Source organism: Carica papaya, chromosome 2 (genome assembly GCF_054855325.1).
Source record: "Carica papaya isolate Zhongbai chromosome 2, ASM5485532v1, whole genome shotgun sequence".
Taxonomy (NCBI): Eukaryota; Viridiplantae; Streptophyta; class Magnoliopsida; order Brassicales; family Caricaceae; genus Carica; species Carica papaya.
The window spans coordinates 29,866,836-29,891,337 of NC_142310.1; the positions used below are offsets into that span (position 1 = coordinate 29,866,836).

At 35.6% G+C, this 24,502-nt stretch overlaps 1 protein-coding gene and 1 non-coding gene across 9 annotated transcripts; both read right to left on the bottom strand.

Annotated features, from left to right (window-relative positions):
- Positions 1-343: 343 nt before the first annotated feature.
- TRNAF-GAA (transfer RNA phenylalanine (anticodon GAA)) lies at positions 344-416 on the bottom strand. The gene has a single exon. It is a non-coding gene; the product is annotated as a tRNA-Phe (tRNA).
- A 1,005-nt stretch (positions 417-1,421) lies between these two features.
- Positions 1,422-19,711, bottom strand: SAR3 (SUPPRESSOR OF AUXIN RESISTANCE 3). 8 transcript variants are annotated; one of them, XR_015817222.1, is made up of 8 exons: positions 19,348-19,709; positions 18,710-18,824; positions 15,841-18,626; positions 15,366-15,489; positions 11,426-11,574; positions 10,180-10,277; positions 1,633-1,905; positions 1,422-1,529 (listed from the first exon to the last, which is right to left on the bottom strand). XR_015817222.1 is itself a non-coding variant. In XM_088213976.1 (8 exons), the coding sequence occupies exons 4-8, from the start codon at positions 18,376-18,378 to the stop codon at positions 1,710-1,712; spliced, it is 3,105 nt and encodes a 1,034-aa protein (XP_088070102.1). In that variant the 5' UTR covers positions 18,379-18,420; positions 18,554-18,617; positions 18,710-18,824; positions 19,348-19,709; the 3' UTR covers positions 1,422-1,709. The 8 variants fall into 8 exon arrangements, 7 of the variants coding, with proteins under 7 accessions (XP_088070102.1, XP_088070101.1, XP_088070105.1 ...); XM_088213976.1 differs by having other exon boundaries at positions 1,422-1,905; positions 15,841-18,420; positions 18,554-18,617; XM_088213975.1 differs by having other exon boundaries at positions 1,422-1,905; positions 15,841-18,420; positions 18,554-18,626.
- Positions 19,712-24,502: the final 4,791 nt, after the last annotated feature.

Consider the following 24,502-nt stretch of genomic DNA (forward strand, 5'->3'; position numbering starts at 1 on the left):
GTGATAAATGCTGAGAGCAGCCGACTCGGGCCTCCAAACGCGTTGTCGACACCTTTTGTTCCAGTAGTTCGCCAGTGTGTTTGGTGGTGTGGCTAATCGAAAAAGAGAATTGAGGTTGAGATGGTTTTATTTCGGTTCTTTCCAATAGAGAACTGGCCTGAGCTGACCGCTAAATAAAATAAAAAAAGAAAAAACTTAAAACCAACGGCTTCTTATTCAACAAGGAAAAAACTGTTTTAAAAACTCCATGATTATGCAAAAAGTGGACAGCGAATACTTCATAAATTAGAGCTTTAAGTTTAGCACCTAAGTTCGTAAATGTAGAAAGAAAGTGATAAAAAATTGCGGTGAGCGTGGATCGAACACGCGACCTTCAGATCTTCAGTCTGACGCTCTCCCAACTGAGCTATCCCCGCTAGATGCAACAAAGAGCAACACTTTCGTTATTTATTTGTAATTTCTATGTTGCGTGAGCCATTTAAATTATTAGGAATGACGTTGACGAAATATGTTAAACTAATAGCCATTAAACCGAATGAAAAAATTAAGATTTTCAAAACTTGTTTTAAGAAAAAACACCTAGAAAAATCTATTCTATATATTATGTATGTGAAAGTAATAATTAGAATGTGATATTCTTATTTTTTTTAAATAACGTTTAAATATAAAAAAATTTAAATAAATTCTTAATTTAAATGTGATGTCAGTGTAAATATGCCATAAAATTAACTCTAATCTTTGTTATGTTCATAAGAAATCAAATTTAAAAAGATTTACACAGAAAATTAAAAAAAAAAAAAAAAAGTTGAAAAACATGATTACAGTGCAAAATTCTCATATTTTTTATTAATTAGAACAAATGATGGTAAATTGTATGATAATTTATTTTAAGATTTCAAAATTTTCTCAATATTATTACCATTTGGGTAGAAAAATATATTAACAAACTATAGCTCATTTGAATGATCCAAAGCAGGCTTCCATTAATACTTAAACAATAGCTAACTTAGGTGCGTAATGAGAGAAAAATATTTGCAGTGTGTAGACCACAAATTTCTTATACAGTTACTCTATATAGGCGCGTGTGTATATATATATATATACACATATAACATTATACGTTTAAATATTTTAATTAAAAAATAAAATAAAAATTTTAAATATATATAAAGTAAATAATAAACCCTAAAACCTATCTAACCCACACATTTGACTCAACTTCACAGCCACCTTTCCATTTCTTCTTCACAGTCAACTATCATCAATTTTTATTAATGTGTATTTTCTTTTCACAAAAGAGTTTAAATAGGCAAAAAATATATATATACACGACAAATCAATAAAACTGTTTAAGCACTCGTGAAGCAAAAAGCAAATGAATATAGAAAGAAAGAGGGGGGAAAAGCTTGGAGAAAGGCAACTGAGAAAGAAATAGAGACCCAAACAGGAAACCACAATACAAACCTACATAAATGTAATTTTCTTCCTCTGAGGACTCTGCATCTTTGAGGGAAGGATTGTGATAGATTCTATAAGATGAAAATGAAACTTGTTCAACTCACCACACAGGCTGAAGGAGACTTGAAAACTTTACAAAGGATTACACGTTGTGCTTGAAAGAAAACTGCTCACCTTTTGTATCGCATATTCACGCAAAAATACAGGTCAAGGAGCCGGGGATACAAAAAAATACTAGATATATGGTGAAACTAAGCTGCCATCTCCGATAGATAACACGTAAATAATGTCACTGCATCCTGCAAACGGTTTGACCCAAGATCTTCAGGAGTGGGAGCACCGAAGACAGTATTGAAGCAGTCTAATTGAGTTGCATAAGCCGGGCCCTCACTGATACCAGAGAGCAGTAAATCAGAGATCTCCTCAGCCATTCTTGAATAAGCCACTCTGCAACAAATTGTGTACCATGTTGATTTAATCAAATAAGGTATTGCCAATAGAACAAGTAATTCTGTGCAAATTTATAGGACTAACCCAAAATAGTCTTGGTAAATACAAATTTTAACATTTTTTTCTGGACATAACAACACAATGTACAATTACTTGTCTCACTTAAATTTTATATTCTGTTTTAGTATATTAAAATTTTATTTATAAAATTGCTTTATGATTTGTCAACTAATATATTAATTAATTAATTATTATTAATCACTGGAGTCACAGTAAACATAAAAGTTATCAAACTTAAATTGAAATTATAAAAATTTAACAAAACTAAAATCAACGTGGCTGGAAGTCTACTACTTGAAGAATAATTTTATAAGTATTTTCACAAAAGTGTACAATCAATTTAAAAATCGAAGAATCACAAAAGAGATTATAAATTAAAGTGCATGAAATAGAGGAATTCTAGTATTAGCGTTCTCCATATTTATGAGTAATAGTTGAGAAATTAAAGGTTGTGCTTTCTTAAACAAATTGAAATAATTACATAATTTTTTTTCTTGTTCTTTTTCTAATTGATTTTCAAATTTTGGAGAAAAAAATAAAATTATTTGTAAATACTAAAACCAAACCTAATTAATTAGCTCTGTAATTTGGTTTTACACTCAAATTTCAGTTATTTTGTTTCTAGCATACCGACTTTCAATCCTGCTCACAAGCACCCTAGTAGACAGTACTTACTGCTACTAACTATCAATTACCTTCTTAAGTAGTTCCCAATGTTACTTGCCACTGAGCACCCGATCACGTAGTAACTAATGTTACTTAACTAGCAAGCAGCTCTATCAAATAGTGCATAATACTTCCTAACTACTAAACAACTTATCAAGAGCAACTTATCATACCTAGATACCCGGATAGGCACCTAATACTAACTTAGTACACGAATACCTAAGTCTACTTGGTTTGCTCAAGTCAGCATCTTAAGCACCTGGAAATACTATCATCAACATGAAACACGATTCCTACATTTACGGAGTAAACCATTCATGTTCCCCACATTCAAATTCTATATAGATGTGAATAATTAGGCTTGAGTAACTCCCTGTTATGATCTTGAGACCTGGATCTTATCACCAAGCAGTTCACCGAATAATCTGATTTCGGATCTTGCTTCTTTCACTTGTTATGATTTCTTGAGCAACCTATTGTGAATTATTTCCAAACTCATCAAAGGGAACTTGGCACATTGGATCTCGTTAGAGAGAGCTCCCATCTCTATATTGTAATTATAATCTTGTTTACATCTTTATTAATTTTAAAATCTTTTAAATAGGATTAGATGCATCACATTATAGGAAACTTTTATTATTTAGGTTTCTTATAACAAAAATCAAGGAGATTTCTAATTTAGAAATAAGTCTCCAAAATAAAAATTAAATTTCTAAATAAGAGAAAAATTTCCTAACTGAGAGATATATTTTTAGAATATGATAAACCTTAACCATATAATAAAAATTAATTCTTAAATGAGAGATAATATGATAGGATCCCCCGAAGATCTCAGATCCCTATCCCCAACCCAATATATGGGAACTTAGGACTCGGTCCTCCATGAACGTGACCAGCTTATCCGAGATTTCCTCCAACAACTATAGCTATGGGAAGCAATGGGAACCAGTCAACTACCACGATCTGTTCCATTGCAACTACCCACCATGATCTGCTCACTACTCTATCCATTAGCAGCATTTACATACATGTAATTTCCTTTTTATCCGATACGTAGAAGTAGGTGATTTCAGTTAAATTCTTATTTATTTAAAGAAATCACCATGAATGAAAAAGCAAATCAAAATTTATTCTAAAATTCTGGGTTTGTTTCTCACCTCAAGCAGAAATAATCAAGTCAAGAGTGTGCCCTCTAATTGGGACCTATCAGTGGTATCAGAACCTGAACATCATGGCATCTAACAAAGAAAGAATCGAAAATCTGGAGGCTGGGCTCAGTTAGCCAAGGACCAACCAAATGGGCCATATCATTCCCGAAATGGGTTACTCTTTTACAAAAACCGATGGTACTTCCTCCGAATTCAGGAATAATCCTACAGTTGCTCCAAGCCTACCATGACTCCTAGCTGGGAGGACATTCAGGAGTTCTCCGCACTTATAAGCGGCTCGCCCAATAGTTTTACTAGCCCTCCATGAAGAAAGTAGTACAGTCATACGTAACTGCCTGTGAAGTCTGTCAACGAACCAAATCCGAGACCTTATCCCCAGCAAGGCTCCTTCAGCCCCTCCCGATTCCTTGTCAGGTATGGAATGATATCACTATGGACTTTATTGAAGGTCTCCCCATATTCAAAGGGCAAAACACTATACTGGTAGTAGTTGACCGTCTTAGCACATTTCTTGGGACTCGCCCACCCATACACAGCCAAAAAGGTGGATGAGAAGTTTGTAGACAGAGTCATCAAGCTACATGGCATGCCATGTTCCATTGTAAGTGATCGAAATCCCATTTTTATCAGTAACTTTTTGAATGAATTTTTCAAACTCTCAGATACAGAGCTAAAGATGAACTCCTCATGCCATTCGCAAACTGATGGCCAATTCGAAATAGTTAATCGTTGTGTCGAGCAGTATCTCTGATGCCTAGCCCACCAAAGGCCCAACAAGTAGCACTCTCTGCTTCCGTTGGTCGAATACTAGTATAACACCACCTACCACTCCATCGACATGACACCATTCCAGGCTCTATAAAGGCGACCGCCCCCTGCCATCCTTCACTATACCACTGGGACTACCGCCATCCATGAGGTTGATCAACAGCTCACAGCTCGCAATGAGATCTTGGCACAATTAAAGGCCAACCTACACGCCGCCAACCAACACATGCAACAAACCACCAATGCTGGACGTCACCATATGGAACTCCACGAAGGAGATTGGGTCTTCCTGTAACTCCATCCCTATCGCCAGCACACAGTCTTCTAACGTGCCTTACAGAAATTAGCCTGCAAGTATTTCGGGCCTTATCAAGTGGAAAAGAAAATCAGCCCGGTAGCCTACAAGCTCAAACTCCCGGAAGGCTCTCGTATTCAACCGGTTTTCCACATTTCACTCCACAAGAAGCAAGTGGGTGATTCCCTCTTGCCCACTCAAGACCTCCCTGCCATCGCCGAAGACGGTGCTGTAATTCTCCAACTAGCAGCAATCCTCGATCGCCGTTGGGTAAAAAAAGGGTCATGGTTCATTGAAGAGAGCTTGGTAAAATGGCAACACATGACCTTCGCGGATGCCACCTGGGAGAACTCGCAAACCTTACAGGAGAGATTTCCCAACTTGAACCTTGAGGACAAGATTCTTTTGAAAGAGAGAGATGATGATGGATCCCCCGAAGATCTCAACGGATCCCTATCCCCAACCCAAGATATGGGAACTGCGGACTCAGTCCTCCATGAACGTGACCAGCTTCTCTGAGATTTTCTCCAATAACTACAGCTACGGGAAGCAACGGGAACCAGTCAACTATCACGATATGTTTCACTGCAACTACCCATCATGATCTGCTCCATTACTCTATCCATTAGCAGCATTTACAATTACATGTAATTTCCTTTTTATCCATTATGTAGAAGTATGAGATTTTAGTTAAACTCTTGTTTATTTAAAGAAACCACCATGAATGAAAAAGCAAATCAAAATTTATTCTGAAGTTCTAGGTTTGTTTCTCACCTCAAGCAGAAATAACCAAGCCAAGAGTGTGCACTCTGATTGGGACCTATCATAATCTTTCCTAACTAATAGATAGGTTTCCAAAATAGGATAAATCTAAACCATGTCACCTCCTTATTTGCCTTTTTTGCAATAAGAATGACCCACAAATGAGTCTATAACACTGCCCTTCACTAGACCTCTATAAGTACTACCAGCTTCTCACGGTACAAGGTTTCAAACTCATAACTTTATAACTTCTCATTTCTCTAAAAGAGCTCTTTAAATTTTCTTTATTCTCTAAAAATCTGAGATAACTTAAGCATTAGACAGTCACCCCTAAGAAAAACCTCTGCAGATAAGGTTTGTTCATAATGTCAAGCACACTTGAAACACAAGTCAACCTTCCAATGCTAGATCACCAGCCACCAATTTGTGGCACCACCACTAATTAAAAAATAATATTAAAAAAATAATAATTTGATGCCACATAAGAAGATAAGATAGAAGGATGATTAAAACAAGAGAAATGGTAGTTTAGAGAAATATTTATTTTGGTCAGAACAACTTTAGTCCAACATTTTATAAAAACAAATTGTTTCTAATTCTTAATATTTTTTGTACTGTTCAATAAAACTACAATGCACTCTATTATGTCGCTCGGTCCAACAATTTATTCTTAACAAATATTACCTTATCATTTCCGAGCATCATAATAATCTTCAGATAGAGACAATATCTAATACAGGAAAATGATCTTTTACTATTTTCATTTATGGTTAAATTGTCTACTTAAGAATTTCGGAACAATGTCTCAAAAAATTTTGGAACAAAACCTAGATATTATACCTAGCGCTTTTTTAATATCATACCTAATAATTCTTTAAGTATTATATTTAAGAATTTTGATTGCATCACACAGCCCATTTTTGGAATTCTGAGACTTCCGAGGACCAGGGTGCTTTGGAATTTTTATTGTCCTAAGATATTTCTAGATATTGTCGATATTTAAAGGCACTTTTAAATAATTTGGGAATCTGAGGGTGTTAGCAAGTATTTCTGGATAATCCGGAGTATTTCCGGGTATTTTAGGTGGTCAGAGGCATTTTTTAGTATCCTCATACTCGCAAGCATTTTTTTGAATATTTTGAGCATCAAGGGGCATTTTTTGGGGTATTCAGTACCTAGTTTTTGGATACTTCGAGTACTTGAGGATATTCAGGGACATTTCAAGCATTCAAGGAAATTTTGGATATTTCAGTTCTTGTGGGTGTTTTTGTATCTTTCAAAAGCCCAATGCGTTTTTAGATATTCTGGAAACTCGGGAGTGTTCTGGGTATCTCAGTTCTTCAGCGGCATTTTAGGGTTCCAAGCACTTGGGTGATTTTTGGATTTTCAATTGTTGAAACACATTTCTGAATATGTCAAGTACTCGGCAACATTTCTATGTAATTCATGTACATTTCTAGGTATTCTGGATAAACAGAGAAGTTTTTGGGTTTTTTGGTACCCAAGCGTGTCTTTGGGCATTCCACATATTAGAGAGAATCTACCAGTATTTTGAGTACCCCGGAGAAATTTTTGGTATTTTGGATAATCAGAGTCATTTTTTAATATGTTTGAGTACCCAGGGGATATGCAAGTAGTTTTGGATATTTAGAGTACCTCAGAGCACTTATCTATTACTTCAGAGAATTTTGGGTAATTTGGTAGCCAAACACGTTTCTGATTATTCTAGGAAGCCATGACATTTTTGGGCATCTTGGGGGTTTGAACGTCATTTTTGTATGTTCTGAGCATTCCAGGGCATTTTCAATATTTGGAGGCATTTATAGGCATTCCGGGTCAAGCTTTTATGGGCAAAGCATTTCTGAGCATGTGAGTTTTGAGTACCTAAGTTTCTAGCCATTTCAGATACGCGAGAGCATTTCTCGATGTTCCAAGTATATTGAGTTGTTTCTAGACATTTTTGGCAATTGGAGACATTATTAAGTAATCAGGGCCATTTCTAAATATTTTGGGTATCAAATACTTTTTTGAGTCTCAAGGCACATTGTAGTCTCCTTATAAAATTTAAATGTAATTATTATTATGTAGGTTAAAGAATTTAATCATGATTCATTATGGAATGGCTTTCCAAGTATCTAAGCACATTAGAACGTCATGGTTTCAAAAGTTAAATGTAATCATTGTGTTAAATAGGTTAAAGAACTTAATCATGATTACATTACAATCTTATTTGCTAAACTTTTTGTCTAACCAAACAATCTAATCTAAATTGAAGGGTTGGGCATTCATCCAGAGGACATTAGGAAAGAGTGCCATCTTGTGGCGCCTGAGATGCAGCAAAAAGACATTTTACTTTGAGAGGCCTTGGTAAAAGATCCCTGAATGCCATTAAAAGCCCTTATTGACCAACTGAGAAGTTCATCTCTAATAGCAATGGCTTGTCAACAGAGGTGATTATTGTAAAATATTGGCTAGACAGCAGGGGCTGGAGGACAACTAGGACTAGTTATAGTTATCGTACTAGCCTTTGTAAGTGGGTTAGTAAGGATTAGAGTTATACTTAAGCTTTACTATCATCCTCTAAAATAAGGATTCTTTGAATAAATGGTGTGGGTAAAGACCTCTGAAAGATAGATTTAGCGACATGTCTGTTATTTCTAGGATAAGGATTCTTTGGTTAAGGACATGGTGCTCAGCAATGCATCTATCTTCCTCTGTAGGATATCAATCGGTCGCAAAACCTCTTTTTTTAAATAAAAAATGTAAATATGTATTACTATAAACACCAATAGGAGCAAACCATGTGCAATTATTTGTAGCTTAGTCCTCAGCACAAAAAAAAGACTCTAAGAGCCTAAAAAACATAGACCCCAACAACAAAAATTCTAGGATCCTAAGCCATCTATTTTTAAGAACATCAAAACCCTTTATATCATCTATGCCATCAAACGTCCTTCCGTTCCTTTCCTTGCAAACAGACCATATAGACCATAAAAGAGTCAGCGGGATCAGACCAGCAAAAATACATCTGTCTCTTAGATATTCCCAAGCCCATAACTCTTTCCTAACAGAACCAGCCATCACTCAGCTTATCCAAAGCGAATTATACACCATGGTCCACAACAGATACACCATAGGGCACCACAGCAATAAGTGATTACAACTCTCCTCCACCTGCTTCCAGATATAGCGCACATTAACCAGAGCCAAGCCCCTCCTCCTTGGTGGAACTTTGACCTTCCAAATTTGTTTATGTGGGAGTGTACCAACGTTATTAGCATTTTGTGAGAGCCCTTTGTACCACGATTTTACCATGAAAGATCCATTTTTCATGAGTGTCCAAGGAGGTGTATCAACATTGTTGACAAGGGATGCATGTGAGATAGCTCTCATCAGCTTCTCGTACTCATTTAATTCCCAATTGTTTAAATTCCTAAACACCAACACCTGCCAAACTCCACCACCACCAGGCTCCCTCACAAAGCAGTCACAACCCTCACCCCCTCATTCTGGGCACTCAAGAAAATGGATCTTAATGATTAGGAAATCGAAGAAATGCTCTCTCTCTTAACTCTTCTTGATTCCTGCCATTTTGAGCCTAATGCTTGTGATTGTCCTGTGTGGCCTACTCAAAGAATGGTTTATTCACCGTGAAATCCCTTTATAACCTTCTTTCTCAGAGTGTAGTTGTCTCGAGATTCTCATGGAAGCAATTTTAGAAGAAAGCCTCCTCCCTCAAGTGGCTTCTTTCCTTATGAAGTGGTTTGGGGAAAATTCCTACGACGCATAACTTGAGGAAGCATGGAACACTCATGGCATGGATGCCTGACATGTTTGCAAGAAAATGAATCCCCTAACCATCTTCTTCTTAGATGTGTTGAAGATAGAAGGCTATGAGATTCATCTTTGTCCTTCCAAATCCTATCATGGGCATCCAGTGGTTCAAATGGTGATATATTATGGGCTCGAAATGGTACAAGACAGGAAAAAAGAATTTTTCACTTATGGCTGTTACTTATGTTATATGGAAAGAAAGGAAGAAGATGGTTCTTTATGGAACTATGCCTCCTTTTGCTAGCATTAGAGATCACGAGTTCTAGATCATGCATTTTTAAGTTAATGGTTAGCCTCTTAACTTGACAAGTACCTAGGGAACCTTGTAGTTGTTCCATATCACAATCTGTGAAGCTTCTTTTATACTTGGGTGGCATCCCCTTGGTGGAGTACCGTTTCTCTCAGTTTCCTCTTAAAAAAATGTAGTCTAAACTGACTACAAACTTAATTATAATGCAAGGCAACAATACCGATCAAACATTGCTCCAAGTATTTTTGAACCCTTGAATCAAAGTGAAAATTTATTTTATTTCCCTTTCCTTGCTTGGCTGTACAGGACTGCAAGAATTAATCTTTCTCGCTACCAACCATCTAAAATGAAAATATTACTTTCCACGCTTCTAATTCAAAACAAATAAATGGGTAAACTTCCACAGTTCCTCTAACTACCAACGATAGCTAAAATTTAGCAACAAGGCAAGGGATTGATATAAGTACCTTGCATCAACTGGAAACCTGCTGCCCCAAACTGCCAGAGACTCTTTCAAACAACCGAAGAAGTCGTCACAAGCAGCATTTTTGTTCTCCAGAGACTCCTGCAGGAAAAAAAAATAGACAATCATCAGCCTTCAATGATATTTAAACCAGCAAGGTCGCCCTCACTAGTTACTTCCAGACCTCCCTATTCAGGGTTTAAGGCCTCCCATAATAACTACTCACCAAGAGAAGAAAAAAAAAATAATGAATACATTTTCTAAGAATAAAAAGAATGAATACACAGGGAACACAAAACAATAACTAAAATGATTTCTAAGGATGTTCAACTTCGGCATTTTCATTTTTTTTCTTCTTTAGATTGGATGGAGTATCTCCGAGCTTTACTTGAGATTAAAATCTCCTTTGGGACAAATTAGAGGGCTCCACATCAGATTTGTCTATTCAAGATTTTACTTCTACGAGTGTTGAACCCAAATCATGAAAGGTCAAAGGTCGGGATCAGACTTCCTTGTCAGCTGAATTAGATCTAAGGTTTCAAGTTTCAAGTTATGTTTTATGTATGACTAACAAGATACAACATCCATCAAAAAGAAATGGTATCACTATTGTCAAGCCCATTTCAACTGTTAAATTAGATTACAACTATCACTATGCTAACAAGGAATCATATCTTTAGGTTAATGGTTAGGAAATGTATTTAAAAAAATAGGAGTTTATAGATGTAGTTGATAATTGAAATGTAACTAGACAACATGCATCAAAATGCCTTCTTTTTAAAAAAAAAATAAAAATAAAAAGTGAGTAGATTAATGTGAGGTGCTAAGAGGGTACCACCCAAGTACAAAAAATTTACAAATGGTCAGTAAGTATATCTACAATGACCCCAAAACCCTCACAACTATATGAATCGTGTCCCAAGACCATAGAACAAAAAAGATGAAACCATCTATCTCTAATTTTAACAAGCGATTTTTCCTTAACGTCAAAGGCCCTGCTATTTCTTTATCTCCAAATAACCCACATGATTGACAAAGGAATAAGGAGTATAACCCAATCATGACTTAAAATTACTTCTTATGCTTTATTTATAATAAACTTCATTTCTGTCGAAGAACAAGGAACCATATCTTCTTGCCACAAACCCTAATTATTACGTCAGTTGCTTTTTTAATATTAGTTATGATGCAGAAGGCAACATATCACATACAATAGCTTTTGCACTCATGAACACAAGGCAATCACGTACCAGTGTCCCCATAGGGTCATTATCTTCTTGCAATGAACTTCTTAGTAAATAAAAGGATATATAGATCCCAGCACCCAAGTCCCAATTCTCAATTTCTGACTTATTACCCTCCATGATAGTTGCAATTCTCCAGATCTCTGAGTGATTAGCTGCATTATGTGAAGACCAATAATAGATGAATCAATAAACAAGCAAGTGAAGCAAAGTCCATAATCATCAAAGTTTCATTCATTAATTCTCTAAGTTGAAGAAAAATAACACGTAACCTCAGCATATTTCTGGCGGTTTAACAAGCAGATAGTTGAGGTACTATTTCTTGGATAGGTGAATGTTATAGACAACCATAATTTTCATACTTGTTCCAAATTTCTTTGACTTTGATGACCCAAAGCAGAGCATCTTCAATTTCTAACAAATCAATGTTTTACCAACCACAGAAACAACTGTGATAAAGAAGAAAAATAAATAAGTAGAAATGGAAGTTTGGCCTCTGTTACAGGAATTGAAAATTCCAAATTTTAAATCAGTTCAATCCTTCGAAGGATCAGTCTGTAAATATTAATAAAGCTTGACACCAGGAAGCTCTGAAACTAAATAAAGAAACCTCTGGTCACGTGAACCTTGGATAGAGACAGCCCCTTATACAGCATTTTTATCAAGGAAATGGTAAGAAAGACATGCATCACCATTAACATAGATTCGCCCAACATATATCCCAGCAGTTTGTACATTCTAACATTAACTTAAACCCGAAAATATATGATTCTGATACTTAGAGCAGCGCACTCCCAACTGCCAGAAAAAACCATCTCAAAATATATAGTAAATCTCAATCTGCTGAAACATTCAGTTCATTGTATGGTCCAATATGCCCATCTAAAATCAACCAATGAAGGTATTCACCCTTTCCCATTCTTTTTCCTTTTTCCCCTTTGATATAGCACACCTTCACAATCTTATTGAAGAATATTTGTCGTAAAGAGAGTGTGTTATATGTAATTAGGTCAACGAGCATCAGAGTAAAATATGCCTTATATAATTAATGAAATTAATAGATTATTTTCTCTTCTATTCTAGAAAATCTGTATATATACGGCTGTGATATTTAATAAAATACGCATTTAACTATTTTTAACATGGTATTAGAATCCAAAATTAAGAAATAGTAAATTTTTGTACAAACCTTATTAGACCTTTGTTCTCAAAATAAGAAAAATTCTAAAGAGGGAAGACTAGGCTTCATAGCTGGCCACCACAGTCGCCAGCCGTCAACAGCCAAGCCAACCTTTGTTGCTTGCCAGCAACCAAAAACAGAGCTGCAAGTGCAGCTCCTTCTCCTGCGAGAAACTGCACCCAACTACTCACCAGCACGCCACCAGCTGCAGCCTCCTCTGCCATCCGCTGCGCATCCTGCCACTACCAACTGGAAATAGCTGCACGACCAGCCTATTCCGGCAAGAAAGGCTGTGTGCTTGACCTGCTTATTCTGGCTAGCCAATTCCCACCTGCAGTCGCATACTCTATAATCGCTCTACTTGTTTTATGGAGGTTGTCTTGATTTTCAGGTCATACATTTGAGTTGCCTCGTGGACCTTTGAGTAGGTTTGTTTCACAGCCCCTCAAATCTCTCTGGTATTTGGCAGGAACATACAGGTGTCACTAATTTCCGGATCATAGAATTTAAAAGTCAGGTCATGATTATAGAATCTTCTTCCATCCATGGATCAAATCGAGGATCTCCTGGTTGTGACTTTGTTCCTAAAAGGTAGTTGATTTTTCCTTTACCTCTTAAGATAGCATGATCAATTGCGACCACCTCAGGTATTTTTTTATTCAAACGATAGATTGCCTGAATGTGTTGTAATTCTCCATTTGAATTTTGTAGAGTTACTACATCATGGTAGTGCCAGTGGCTTGTGACGTAACTTCAGACGTAACTGAAAAATATAGTGGAAAGACATCCAGGCAATGAAGACTGGTTGTTTTAGTTAGCTGGCGATGGAGGCTGGCTGAAGTATAGTAATAGTGTGTATCAATTCAGTGGAAATAGGGTTGTGCACATTGGATTCTGCATAGCAGATGCGGCTAGGCAGTTGCAACTAAGTACCTACGCGGCTACAGCAAGTGAATAGTGTAGTACAGCTGAGTTGGTTGTCTGTGTGGCAGTTGAGTAGGTTGCTGCTCGTTGTTGTGCGACTATAGAAGGGTTGCAATGGCAGGGGCAGAACGGCCGCATAAGGGCTGCAGTAGCTGCTGTGCATTGTTATAATGGCTGAGTTAAAGGTGGTGTGTGGCAGAGGTGGTGTATGGCAAAGCAAAGTAGGGCTGAGCAGAACAAACACATAGCTGGTTTGTAGTTGCTTTTTCATGGTTATGAAGGCCAACAGCTGCCATGGTGGTGGCCAGCTATGAAGGCTGGCACTAATAGGTTTTTTTCTATCTCCTTATTTCTGCCGTGAAGCAACTGATTAGGATTGGAAAGAGCTAGGGTATCTTTCCCTAACTCTGATACCATGTGAGAGAATAAAATGAATTATTATTGAATAAAAGAATTCTATATATACACAACTCTTAGCATAGAAAAGGAAACCTTAACACTAATTACATATATCTTACATCTTTTTTGAAATAAATATGGTTATCTTACTCTTATTACCTTACACATTAAATTACGTATATACACTTAACCTTTTCTAACAAATAAAAAAAAATATAGAAGTTTTATCAGTTTTAATATACACAAAAATTTCTCCAGTCTGGATATTTTAAATTTTTTTTAATCTTTAAGTTTTATTATTCAATTCTATTTTCGTTATAAATTTTTAGATCTTTGAATTTTTAATTTTTTTAACTGTAGAAAGTTTAATTTAAGTCATCTATGCGTCAACATCTTGACATTCAGACTGTACATGAGTTCAAACTGATAGTATTATATTGTCTAACGAACGTTCAAAACATAAGCACTGAAACTGCAAAAGATAAACCACATATATTGAATATGAAAAACTTCAAACCACAAAGTATTAAACTACAATTTTTCCTAAAACAAATAAATTTTATTAAATATACTTGCATCAAGTTTAAACAAATTCAAGCAAATATGATGTTAACCAAGCTCAGCATCAAGCTTATCTCGCTTGATTTTATATAATTTGAGCTTGAGGTCCAGTTTATTCCAGGCCCAAGTTTTCACCAAGCTTTTCCCAAACCATATTAGAACTCTATGATTTTTCAAACAAATTGATTTGAGTCTAAAAAAGTTTAGTTGAGTCCAAGCAATAGTCAAGCTTGACAATATTCAAAAAATCATACTCCATTAACTAAATTATTCGGCTAAAGAAAGCTAGTTGCGACCCTAGACAACATCCCTACTTTGGAGTTTAGACAACTGGATTAGAAGAGGCAAAAACATGGTAAATGATTGTTTCCTTTGCACGAAAGAGAGAATCCCCCTTTCATATACTCCTTACATATTTTGTGTGCAAGTGTGTCAACAATCACATTTGGGTTTGGAGTGGTAGTATCGCCCCTAAGTCGAGAAAAGGGCCATCTCCATTGTCTCTCTCTACATATTTTGAGTCACTTGGAAAGAGGAATATAAGAAGCTTCGGACACCCCCCTTCATTTGCTGTTATTAGGGACCATTGGCCAAGGATCCTTCATATTTTGCTCATATGTTATCCTTGATAGGCCTGTATTTTGAACCTTTTTCACTTTATGTCTCTTAAGAATATGCTGATCCTTTTTTTCTCTTTTAACTCTTCTTTTGTATTGGGTTTGCACTCATTTGGTGGTTCCTTAATTTACAACTTATTTCTCCTCAAGAACACCGAGCAACACATCATAAACAACATAAATATGTATGTTGAGTTATTAAGATTCAACATCTTGAGTGCGATATATCTAGATGTATATATATATGTACATACAAATAATTTACCCGATAAGAACAATATATGAGCAACTGAAGTCATGAAAATAGAATGAGCCTTCTGCCAATTTGCACAATCAAGAAAGTGTTCAAGAGCCCTTGAAAGATCCCCCTGGTAATTGTAATAAACTGCCTGCATTTCATGGAAGGAAATGTTTTTAACTAGTAGAAACAAATACCACATTAGACGAAAGAGAGCAATAATACATACACAAAGATTTCCATATGACTATATATACATCAAAACTTACAGATAAACAAATACCATTTAAATAAATGAAAAACACATTATTACATATATGTAGTCATTATTATGTGTAATCACAGAGTATTTAAGGCAGGAACATTAACTAAAAGATAAAGGTGAAATAATTTAGTTAGGGTTAAACAATTCTATATTAGATCAAGATGGGGGAAAAATAAAATGATATGTGAACATATACACACACAAGGTAACAGGGAACAACATGAAAGAATAACGTACCAGAGCCTCATGCATCCAGGTCAACGGTACACCTAAGTTCTCAATGAATTTGCGTTGTGATTCATCTGAATTCCAATATTCACAGTATTGGCATAAGATTTCCCGAATTAGATTAGCCTGTAGATATGGATAATCTACACAATAGGGCATGTGAAGGGCCACATAGATGGCCCAATGACATTTCCCTTGGCAGAGCAACTGGGAAACAAGGCCCATATCAAGAACTTGAAGATCATTAGAATTTATAGCGCCAACTGCTTCTAGCACAACACGTTGATGCCAAATCATGTGATAGTCAAGTGGATCATCTGTCGAAGAGAAAGCACTGAACATGGTCTTTAAAAAGCGAAATTCACTCCCTTCACTGGAATGCAGAAGCATAAGATAATATGAGAGATCAAAATGATCCACTGAAGTCCATTTTTTAGTATCCCTTAGTGGTCCTTCATCAATATAAATTGGAACAGGAAATGGAGCCTTTCCATCATCAAGAAGATGCTGGTAAGTACGGAAAACATCAGACAATGAAGTGTCGGGAGGTAGATGATACCACATTAATAAACCTAAAAATCTCTTCCAGTCAATTTCAACCTCTTGCAAAGCACCATGGATATTACCAGCAAGCAACTCATAAAGCCTAATCCTATGCTTCTCAATGAAATTGAAATCCAGCCCATTAATTTTCCAAAGATCAAGCTGTTGTGCAATGTCAGAACGGTTCACTATGGACCCACCAGCCTGGCTTAGCAAACAAGCCAGCCTCACATCACCTTTAGCTGTGGCCAACTGCACAGCAGCATTCAACTGTCGTCCAGTCAAGTGTACAAATATATGCTCTAGGTAGTCTGATTCATTCAAGGAGCCAATATCCTCCTGTACACGGTGGCATACACTCTCTTGAAGCCAGCAACTGAACTCTGCTCTTCGAATAAGAGGAAGTGCTTCTGGATCAACCTCTAAAGACCCTTCCTTGGAATCCTGCATCATGTCCCCCTCATTGTCATCGCCCATAGATTTCAACTGTAAAGTACATTCCCTATCAGCAAAAAGAACTTTTATCAATTCCCACACCATTACTTGGTGCATCAAAACCAAACTAGCAGATGAAGATAGCCCAGGAACCTCTAATTGTCTCTCAATAATATCTATATAGCTTCGACAAATCTCCGAAAGCGTTAAGCGGTCAAAGACAACTTTTTGAAGCTTAAGCTGGAAGGAACCAACTTCAACTTCTTTTATTTCATGATTTAATGTCTTGTGTAGATTCAGGGGAGCATCAAAAGCAAAGTCCACAAGTTCCTTCTTCACTTTGTTATTTTCATCTCTAACCACTTTGTCAATTGCTACTTTCTCTAATTTGATTACAGAAGATAACACCCTTGAGGAATCATTTCCACCTACCACCAAACCAGTATGAACAAGGATGCCACCTGGTCCCCACCCTACTCGAAATGACCTTCCCATGAACAATGCTGCATCTACAATGTTATGAGAAATGCTCCCAGTTACTAGTGTCCCACGGTTTAGATCCAACATAAAGCCTTCACGTTTTATCACTTTTAGAGGCCTACCATTTTGTTGGGCCATCAAGATATCTTGAGAGGAGTTTGAATCAAAGTTATTAGGGTTGTACTCAAGCAATGCTAGTGGGGTTTTGCGTGCAACATGAGGACTAGGCCTATGGTTCATCCTCTGGGTAAAGTTCTGTAAAGGAGGTTTTATATGTTCTGTATTGAAGGATGATTGCTCGAGGGAAGATACTCTTTTAGTATCTCCAATGTCCTCTTTTTTATTAGCAGGGAACATCAACATTCTCATTTCTTTCATCTTTACAGGATCAAGTCCTAGATGTGAAGGAAGAGAATGAGAAAGGTCTTGCTCCATATAATGCGCTTGAGCATCTTCCCCATTATCAGAAATTTCGCCACCACTCATTTCCACAGGCTCTTGGACATCCGTTACATCATCCATCATAATGTCTTCTTCATCATCTTCTCTCAATCCATATCTGCTAAAATGTTGAACCAAGAATTTCCATTCACCATTTTGAGGGTCAAATGAAATAAAATTTGCTCCCTGTTTCTTTGTTGCCAACCTCAAGTTGTCAACAATAAATGCTTCCTGCCTAGTGTCCAGATTAGGCCTTAATCGTATTATCAAAGTCACCTCAGCAGCCTTGTTAAGCCCATGGCCAACCAGAGGCTTAACAGCATCATCCCCATATACAACCACTTCATTTCGACAAAACTTAACAATTTGATCCAATTGTAGCTGTCTGACATCTGTTCTTCCGAGAAACCTGACACACCCATAACCAATCCTTCCAACCATGAAATTAGGAACATGACTGCAATAACCAGGATCCAAGAGTTCACGCATTGCCAACTCCTCTAAAGATGGTTCCATATAATAATCAGATGAACACAAGGTAGGTAAAAAACTTTTAATTTCTCTCAACGTCTCAAACTTCAACACATCCATATCTATACAGATCCTTTGTTTTTTTTGTGAATTAGAGGTCACAACAGGTAAGTCCATTCCACTAGAATGACAAGGGGTCACTTAATATACCAAGAATCCCTGCTAGCAGGAAAAAAAAAGAAAAAAAAATGAATGTTGGCCCTAAATTTTAAATGGAAATATCACAAAAGCAGCCAAACAATTGACAACTGCTCTCTTCAACTTCATTTGATATCAGAAGAAAAAGAACTGCCTTGGTAGAAAAGAGAATAAACACCAGTAGCCCACCACCCCAAGCTCTGCCAAAATCATATATCCTGAAAGGACTGGACACCTCATAACTCATGATAAAGATGTAGAGGCAACCATTAGCTAAAAACTGAAACTAAAATTAAAACTAAAACTGTACCTTGAGAGACAAAGGCTTCAATAGAGAAGTACCAAATCCAGGTTTGAACAACTCGCAAACCATCTTGTCTGAGAAGCACCAGCCCCACGCAACTTTAAGAACAGGGTTTCAGCCCCTATAACAGCGAAGTTAAATTCTAAGTGCCGTTACAGATGTACAAATATATGAATTTGCCTAATGCTGACGGCGAGGCCATACCCAACCCGATTATTCGAGCTCTTTAAACAAGACCGCCAAAAAAATGGAAATTTCTGCGCCCTCCACCCAGCCCGCCCTAACCATACACGGCCTACCCGGCGCATCACAGAGACAGGGAGCAAGAACGTAAATAGAGCATATTGAAGCTGAATGACTAAAAATTCCCTTGCAAACTCAAAGGCTCGTAACAGAATGCTCAACGAAACCATGAAATAAGTCCCAAAATCATCTAGTGAAGTAAACCTAAGCAAAGAAAAAGAATCGACAGCTAACAGGGGCAAGAAGGAACACCCCACCCCCCCCTCCCACCCCCCAAAACCCCGGCAAAAAAAAAAAGCAGTAACATTTTGGAGAATCAATTGAAATCAAAAGCCACAATCACAGCAAACAAAAGGAGCAAGGAAAATGAACAGATGCAATGGTGCTGAATGGAACCTTACCAACTTTGAGCTGGAACGACAAATGCTGGTGACTGAAGGCAGTGAGGTGCGGTTCGGTACTTCGTGTGAAGGCTATTGCTGGAAAGACTCTGGGCCACTTGGCGTGGGGAAGACCACGACCCGGCGCCGATAGCGACTGGAGGCGGATAGGAAGGATGGGGATTGACAGATGCAAGATGGGTTTAGTTCCGACATAAGAGAAAAGGGAAGCAATATGATGATTTTGGGTTTCTGGTTTACAAATCTATGAAACCAGCAAATTTAGACAGAATTTAAAACTCTCTCCTGCAAAACGAAAACAAAAGAGAGGGGAGCTGAGACTGAGAGCCGCCAAGAGAAGCGCGGCCAGTAGTAGGACCTGAAATTTGGAGGAAGAAATTAATGAAAATAAATTAAAACGGGCCTTAAGAAATATCAAAGCCCAGCCGAAAAATGAACTGCGCATTTTTTTAAATGTTTGTGTGAATGTTTTAAATTTATTTTGTTTTTATATTTTAATTATTTAATATATAAAATTTTTCCATAAAACTATATATTAAATGCACAATTTAATTTTGCCTATAAAATTACAATTAGTTAATATTACAATATTATTTTTATTCAAACTTAAATAATGATTATATTGTAGTCTATTCATATTCTATAAAATTAATATTTCAATCAACATTAACATAAACATATTTCCTCAAATCAAATTAAATCTTTAAAAAATTATTTAATTTAATTGTATCAACTTTGTTAATAAATATGTTAAGATAAAATATGTTAAAATATTAAATATATACGTAATTAACTAGTCTAACAGAGTTTACAATCTTATTTTATAATAAATCAAATTTAAGTCAAATTTTACTATCTAAACAGTTTGCCTTTAAACTAAACTTGTGATTAATAATTTTTTTCAGTTATTATTATTATTATTAAATAAAGAGATATTAATTTTTTGTTATTATTATGATTTATATATTTGTTGTTATATAATTAATATTGTTTTCTCTTTTGCTAAGGTATTAATGTTTGTCCTCCTTTTCAGTCTAAAAAATTATACATTTATTAATAAAATATGTAAAAATGAAGAATATGAAGTTATGAATATCTTTTAAACTTTCTAAAAATTTTCTCTTGATAGTTTGTGCAGTTAATATTTGAATATATCCAATTACATTCTATGAATGTATACATATAGACATACTTGTTAATCTCATTTTCTACAAGTACAAAGTCATCTTATAGTAAGCACAATTGGTAAATGATAATGACACACATTATTGATCTTCTTTGTTATTAATTTCGCACTCTTGTAAATAGTATTTATGGGTTATTGGCGTAGAAGATTTGCTTATGATACCATTTTGATATCAATGAATCAATTTGATCTTCTTACTTTACTACCCATGTATTGAATAAAAGCTTGTTAACAAGTTTACTTGTTACTTATATTTTTTTTATAATTAAATGATTTTATATTTTTGTCTTTCATTGACAATAAAACTTTAATAATATCATTTTCTTGGTTATATTTAAGTACTTGGAAGAAAAAATTTGAAAGTCATTGTCTACCATGTTAACATGCAAAGCCAACTTAGGTATTTGTGGCAATAGTTGTAACGACCCCGAAAATCCAAAAAGAAATATATAATAATTTAAGTACGGATGCGAAATAAAATATTAATATTTACATTCTTTACACAATAACTTAAAAGTACTAAACAACATTACAGAATGAATTATCTGAATGAAACACGAGAAATAAGAAAAGTAATGTCAAATAGAAAGTATATAGTATCTATTCATAATTTTCTTGCGGATCGGGCTCTAGAACCAGGTTCTCTTGATCTGAAATGATTAAATAAATGATGAGCTACACTAACTCAGTAAGGATATCACACTATATTACCGGCACATAAGTAAATGTTGGTATAAAATCAAAATAATTAACGGGACACTAAATTTAGCAAATTCGTTTATCAATAATAAAATCATTTATCGTTCACTTACCGTAGTGGAATTTATGAAAACAACCTATAGAGACAATAATACCGTATAGATCATAACTTCATGAACAATTAACAACATAGAACATATCATAATTTATTATCCATTAACAATAAACCAAATCATAACCGTTTCTTATTTCACCAGTCTACTAATATCCGTGGGGGTTTATAGGGGTATCCCCGCTACACATAAACCATTTTTCTTAACAATCTCAATTATAGGGCCGTCCACATACCCCCGTCCGGTATGAGCGCCAAGACATTAAACCTTAATACCCCGTCCGGTATAAGGGTAAAGTGGGTCGTCTTCATACCTCGTCCGATATGAGCGTTAAATTACCAAGTCTCTATACCCCATCTGGTATGAGACAACATTCACAGTAGGGTTCCCTATGTACCCGGTCCGTCCACCATCTCTCAAGATATCTAGTAAGCCTGTCATTCCATCTGTTTATTTGATCACACCTATTTCCTATTTTTCTTTAGTCTCCATTACCAAATCAAACATAATCACAAAAACAAATAAACATGCATCTGCTAATGCAATCATGTCTCAAATTCCAAATCAAACAGTAGTCAGGTAAAACAGTAATACATGCATTTAAACCATAAAATAGATAAATAAGATATTATTATGCTTTTAGACTATAAAATAAATCAACAGAGAATAATGTCCGGTTCGGCTCCATTAGCAGTCCGTAATTAGTTATGCACATCTATTTAATTTGTACAAAATATCGTATTATTATTGATTTAAACTTAAATTCTATGATAAGAAATAGGGTGAGAGGTCCTTACTCGATCTGAAGTCGAAAAATTAAATAATTTACTGCGTCTACGGGCGGTCCCTAAGTTCCCTGAATTTTTCTTCCGGAACTGAAACACGCTTATAGTATATACAATTGTTCCAAATAAACCCAAAATCAATCCCAAGGCACACTCAATAAATTTTGAAAATCCGGCACGGTGGCTCCACCGTGCTCTTACGACGACCGGCGGCGATCTGCCTTGGGTCAGCTGTTTCGTCCGATTTTACATCGATTCCTACGAGCACACACGCTAAAGGACTTCGGTGGGTCGAAAAAATATGAAAAACTGAAACTCACCGGCAGCAGGGCTCTCCGGTGCAGCGGCTCCTTTGATTCACGTTGCGGTTGGGTGTTTCGCTTCGGTCAACCTGTAGAGAAGAAAAAGGTAACCACAACGATGAAAAAATTACGCGAAACGGGAATCGAAAAGGGTCTCATCGGATCTAGTTTGTGAAATTCTCTACGGCGGCGCTACCGAGCTTTATCAGTGTTTTCGGCCAATTAACCGGTTCTTTCACTCCAATTTAACCATTGGTGAGCTTAAAATTGAATTTCGTGTAAAAATGAAAGTTTTTACTTTTTTTGGCGGTCGGAAAGGGTTTCGATGCGGCAGCAGGTGGCGGGGTCGGCTCCTCGGCGGTCGGCTCCCTGGCGTTTGGGTCATCTTCTCCGGCGATGGGTTCTGGCGGCTAGAATTAGGATTTGGTGTGGATGAGAGTTATTTATACTCATCCACTTTTGATATAGGCCGTCTATCACATTTGATCTGGACCTTCCGATCGCGATTAAATAGGGAATGAATCTGTACCGTTCATCGCGATCAAATCTTGATCGTCTATTACGATTCACTCTGGACCGTTCGATCGCTTTTAATCTGGCCGTTCGATTGCGTTTGGGAGGGAGTGCATCTAGGTCGTCCGTGCGCGCAGGAATGGACCTCAACCGTTCGATCGCGTGCACGCGGATCGCTCACGTGGCCTCCTGTGTGGCCTCCCGCGTCAGCGCCTCTGCCACTTGGCGCGTCCTGGTTGGTCGGGGCTGCTGACCGGGCGTATGACGTGGTAAAATTTTTTTAAATTATGTTTTGACCCCTCAATTTCTGATTTTTCTTTCAAAAATACCAAAGAACCCAATTTGTCACCTATTTTTTCTAAAATTATTTTCAATTTAATCTTTCATCAATTTTACTCCATTTTTTTAATTAAATTAAAATAAAATAAATAAAATAAAAAAATTATATTTATTAATAATTTTTTTTTTTTGATGAGTGTTACAATAGTCATCCATTTATTCCATGTTGTACTCATTAATGTACATGGATGCTTGATTATATAAAATTTTAGAAATTATTCGTATACGATATTTACAAAATTTAATATTTTAGTCAAATGTTATTGAGTGAGATTCTTTATAATTTAAAATTTTTCATATCTATTCGATAGATGTTAAATATATTTTGTTAATCGTTATGTTTGTTTTCATAATAAGTATTGCCTTTCCATTTCACATATAAGTTTGGGTGTTTTATTTGTTTAATTTTCTATTTATCTATAACTTTATTTATTCCAAAAGGTAAAAGAATGAACTTATTTCATATTTTATTATTGGGCATGAATTTTTGTAATATCATAACTCTTTGTTGTAGAATTAGAATTAGATACATTACTGAAATATAGGTAATTTGGGTTTTAGTTTTTAGTTGGTGCTTGATTGTTATCTTATAAATCAAACATTATTTGTTACAAATAATTATTTTTATTTGGTCTTTTTAAAATATATTTATTATGTAAGATTATGTATTGAAGATAAATTTTAGCTTAATCATTGATTTTCAATTGTAAATTAATAATTACTCTAGATAATTTCTTTTTATCTTTTTTATGTAAAATTATAATGTGATACTTTGTGTATGTGACTTTTTTTATAAAAAAAATTAATAAATGTTTATTTTTAATAATTTTACTACTCATTTGGCCACTAAGTAGACAATATAATACTAATAATTTGAACAAATTTTAAAAAAATTTCACTTGTTAAAAGACTCAGATTAGATTATGCAAATCTTCCAAAAAAAAAAACTCAAAAGAAATTAGGTTTAATACACACAAACTTTCTCAAAGATTTCCAAATTTAGAATTTTTTTTTTAATTTAATTTTACACAGCCTTATTTTTTAGTTTTAACTTTTTTAATTGTTTAATTATAGAAAGTTTTTTTTAGTTTTTAAAAACCTAAATTGTTTTTTAGACTATTGGTGCTACATTTTCTATGTAATGTTACAACAAATAATAAAATTGTGAAAAATAAACTATATAAATAAACTTTAAGAATATCATACATACATGCCGAC

Bases quoted from the DNA above. Each gene is read 5' to 3' on its own strand.
- SAR3 (XM_088213974.1), bottom strand. From the start codon at position 18,378: ATGGACTTACCTGTTGTGACCTCTAATTCACAAAAAAAACAAAGGATC. The intron at 15,490-15,840 runs GTACGTTATTCT...CATGAAATGCAG, and splicing joins CCTGGATGCATGAGGCTCTG to GCAGTTTATTACAATTACCA. The intron at 10,278-11,425 runs GTACGTGATTGC...TTTTTCCTGCAG, and splicing joins ATGACCCTATGGGGACACTG to GAGTCTCTGGAGAACAAAAA.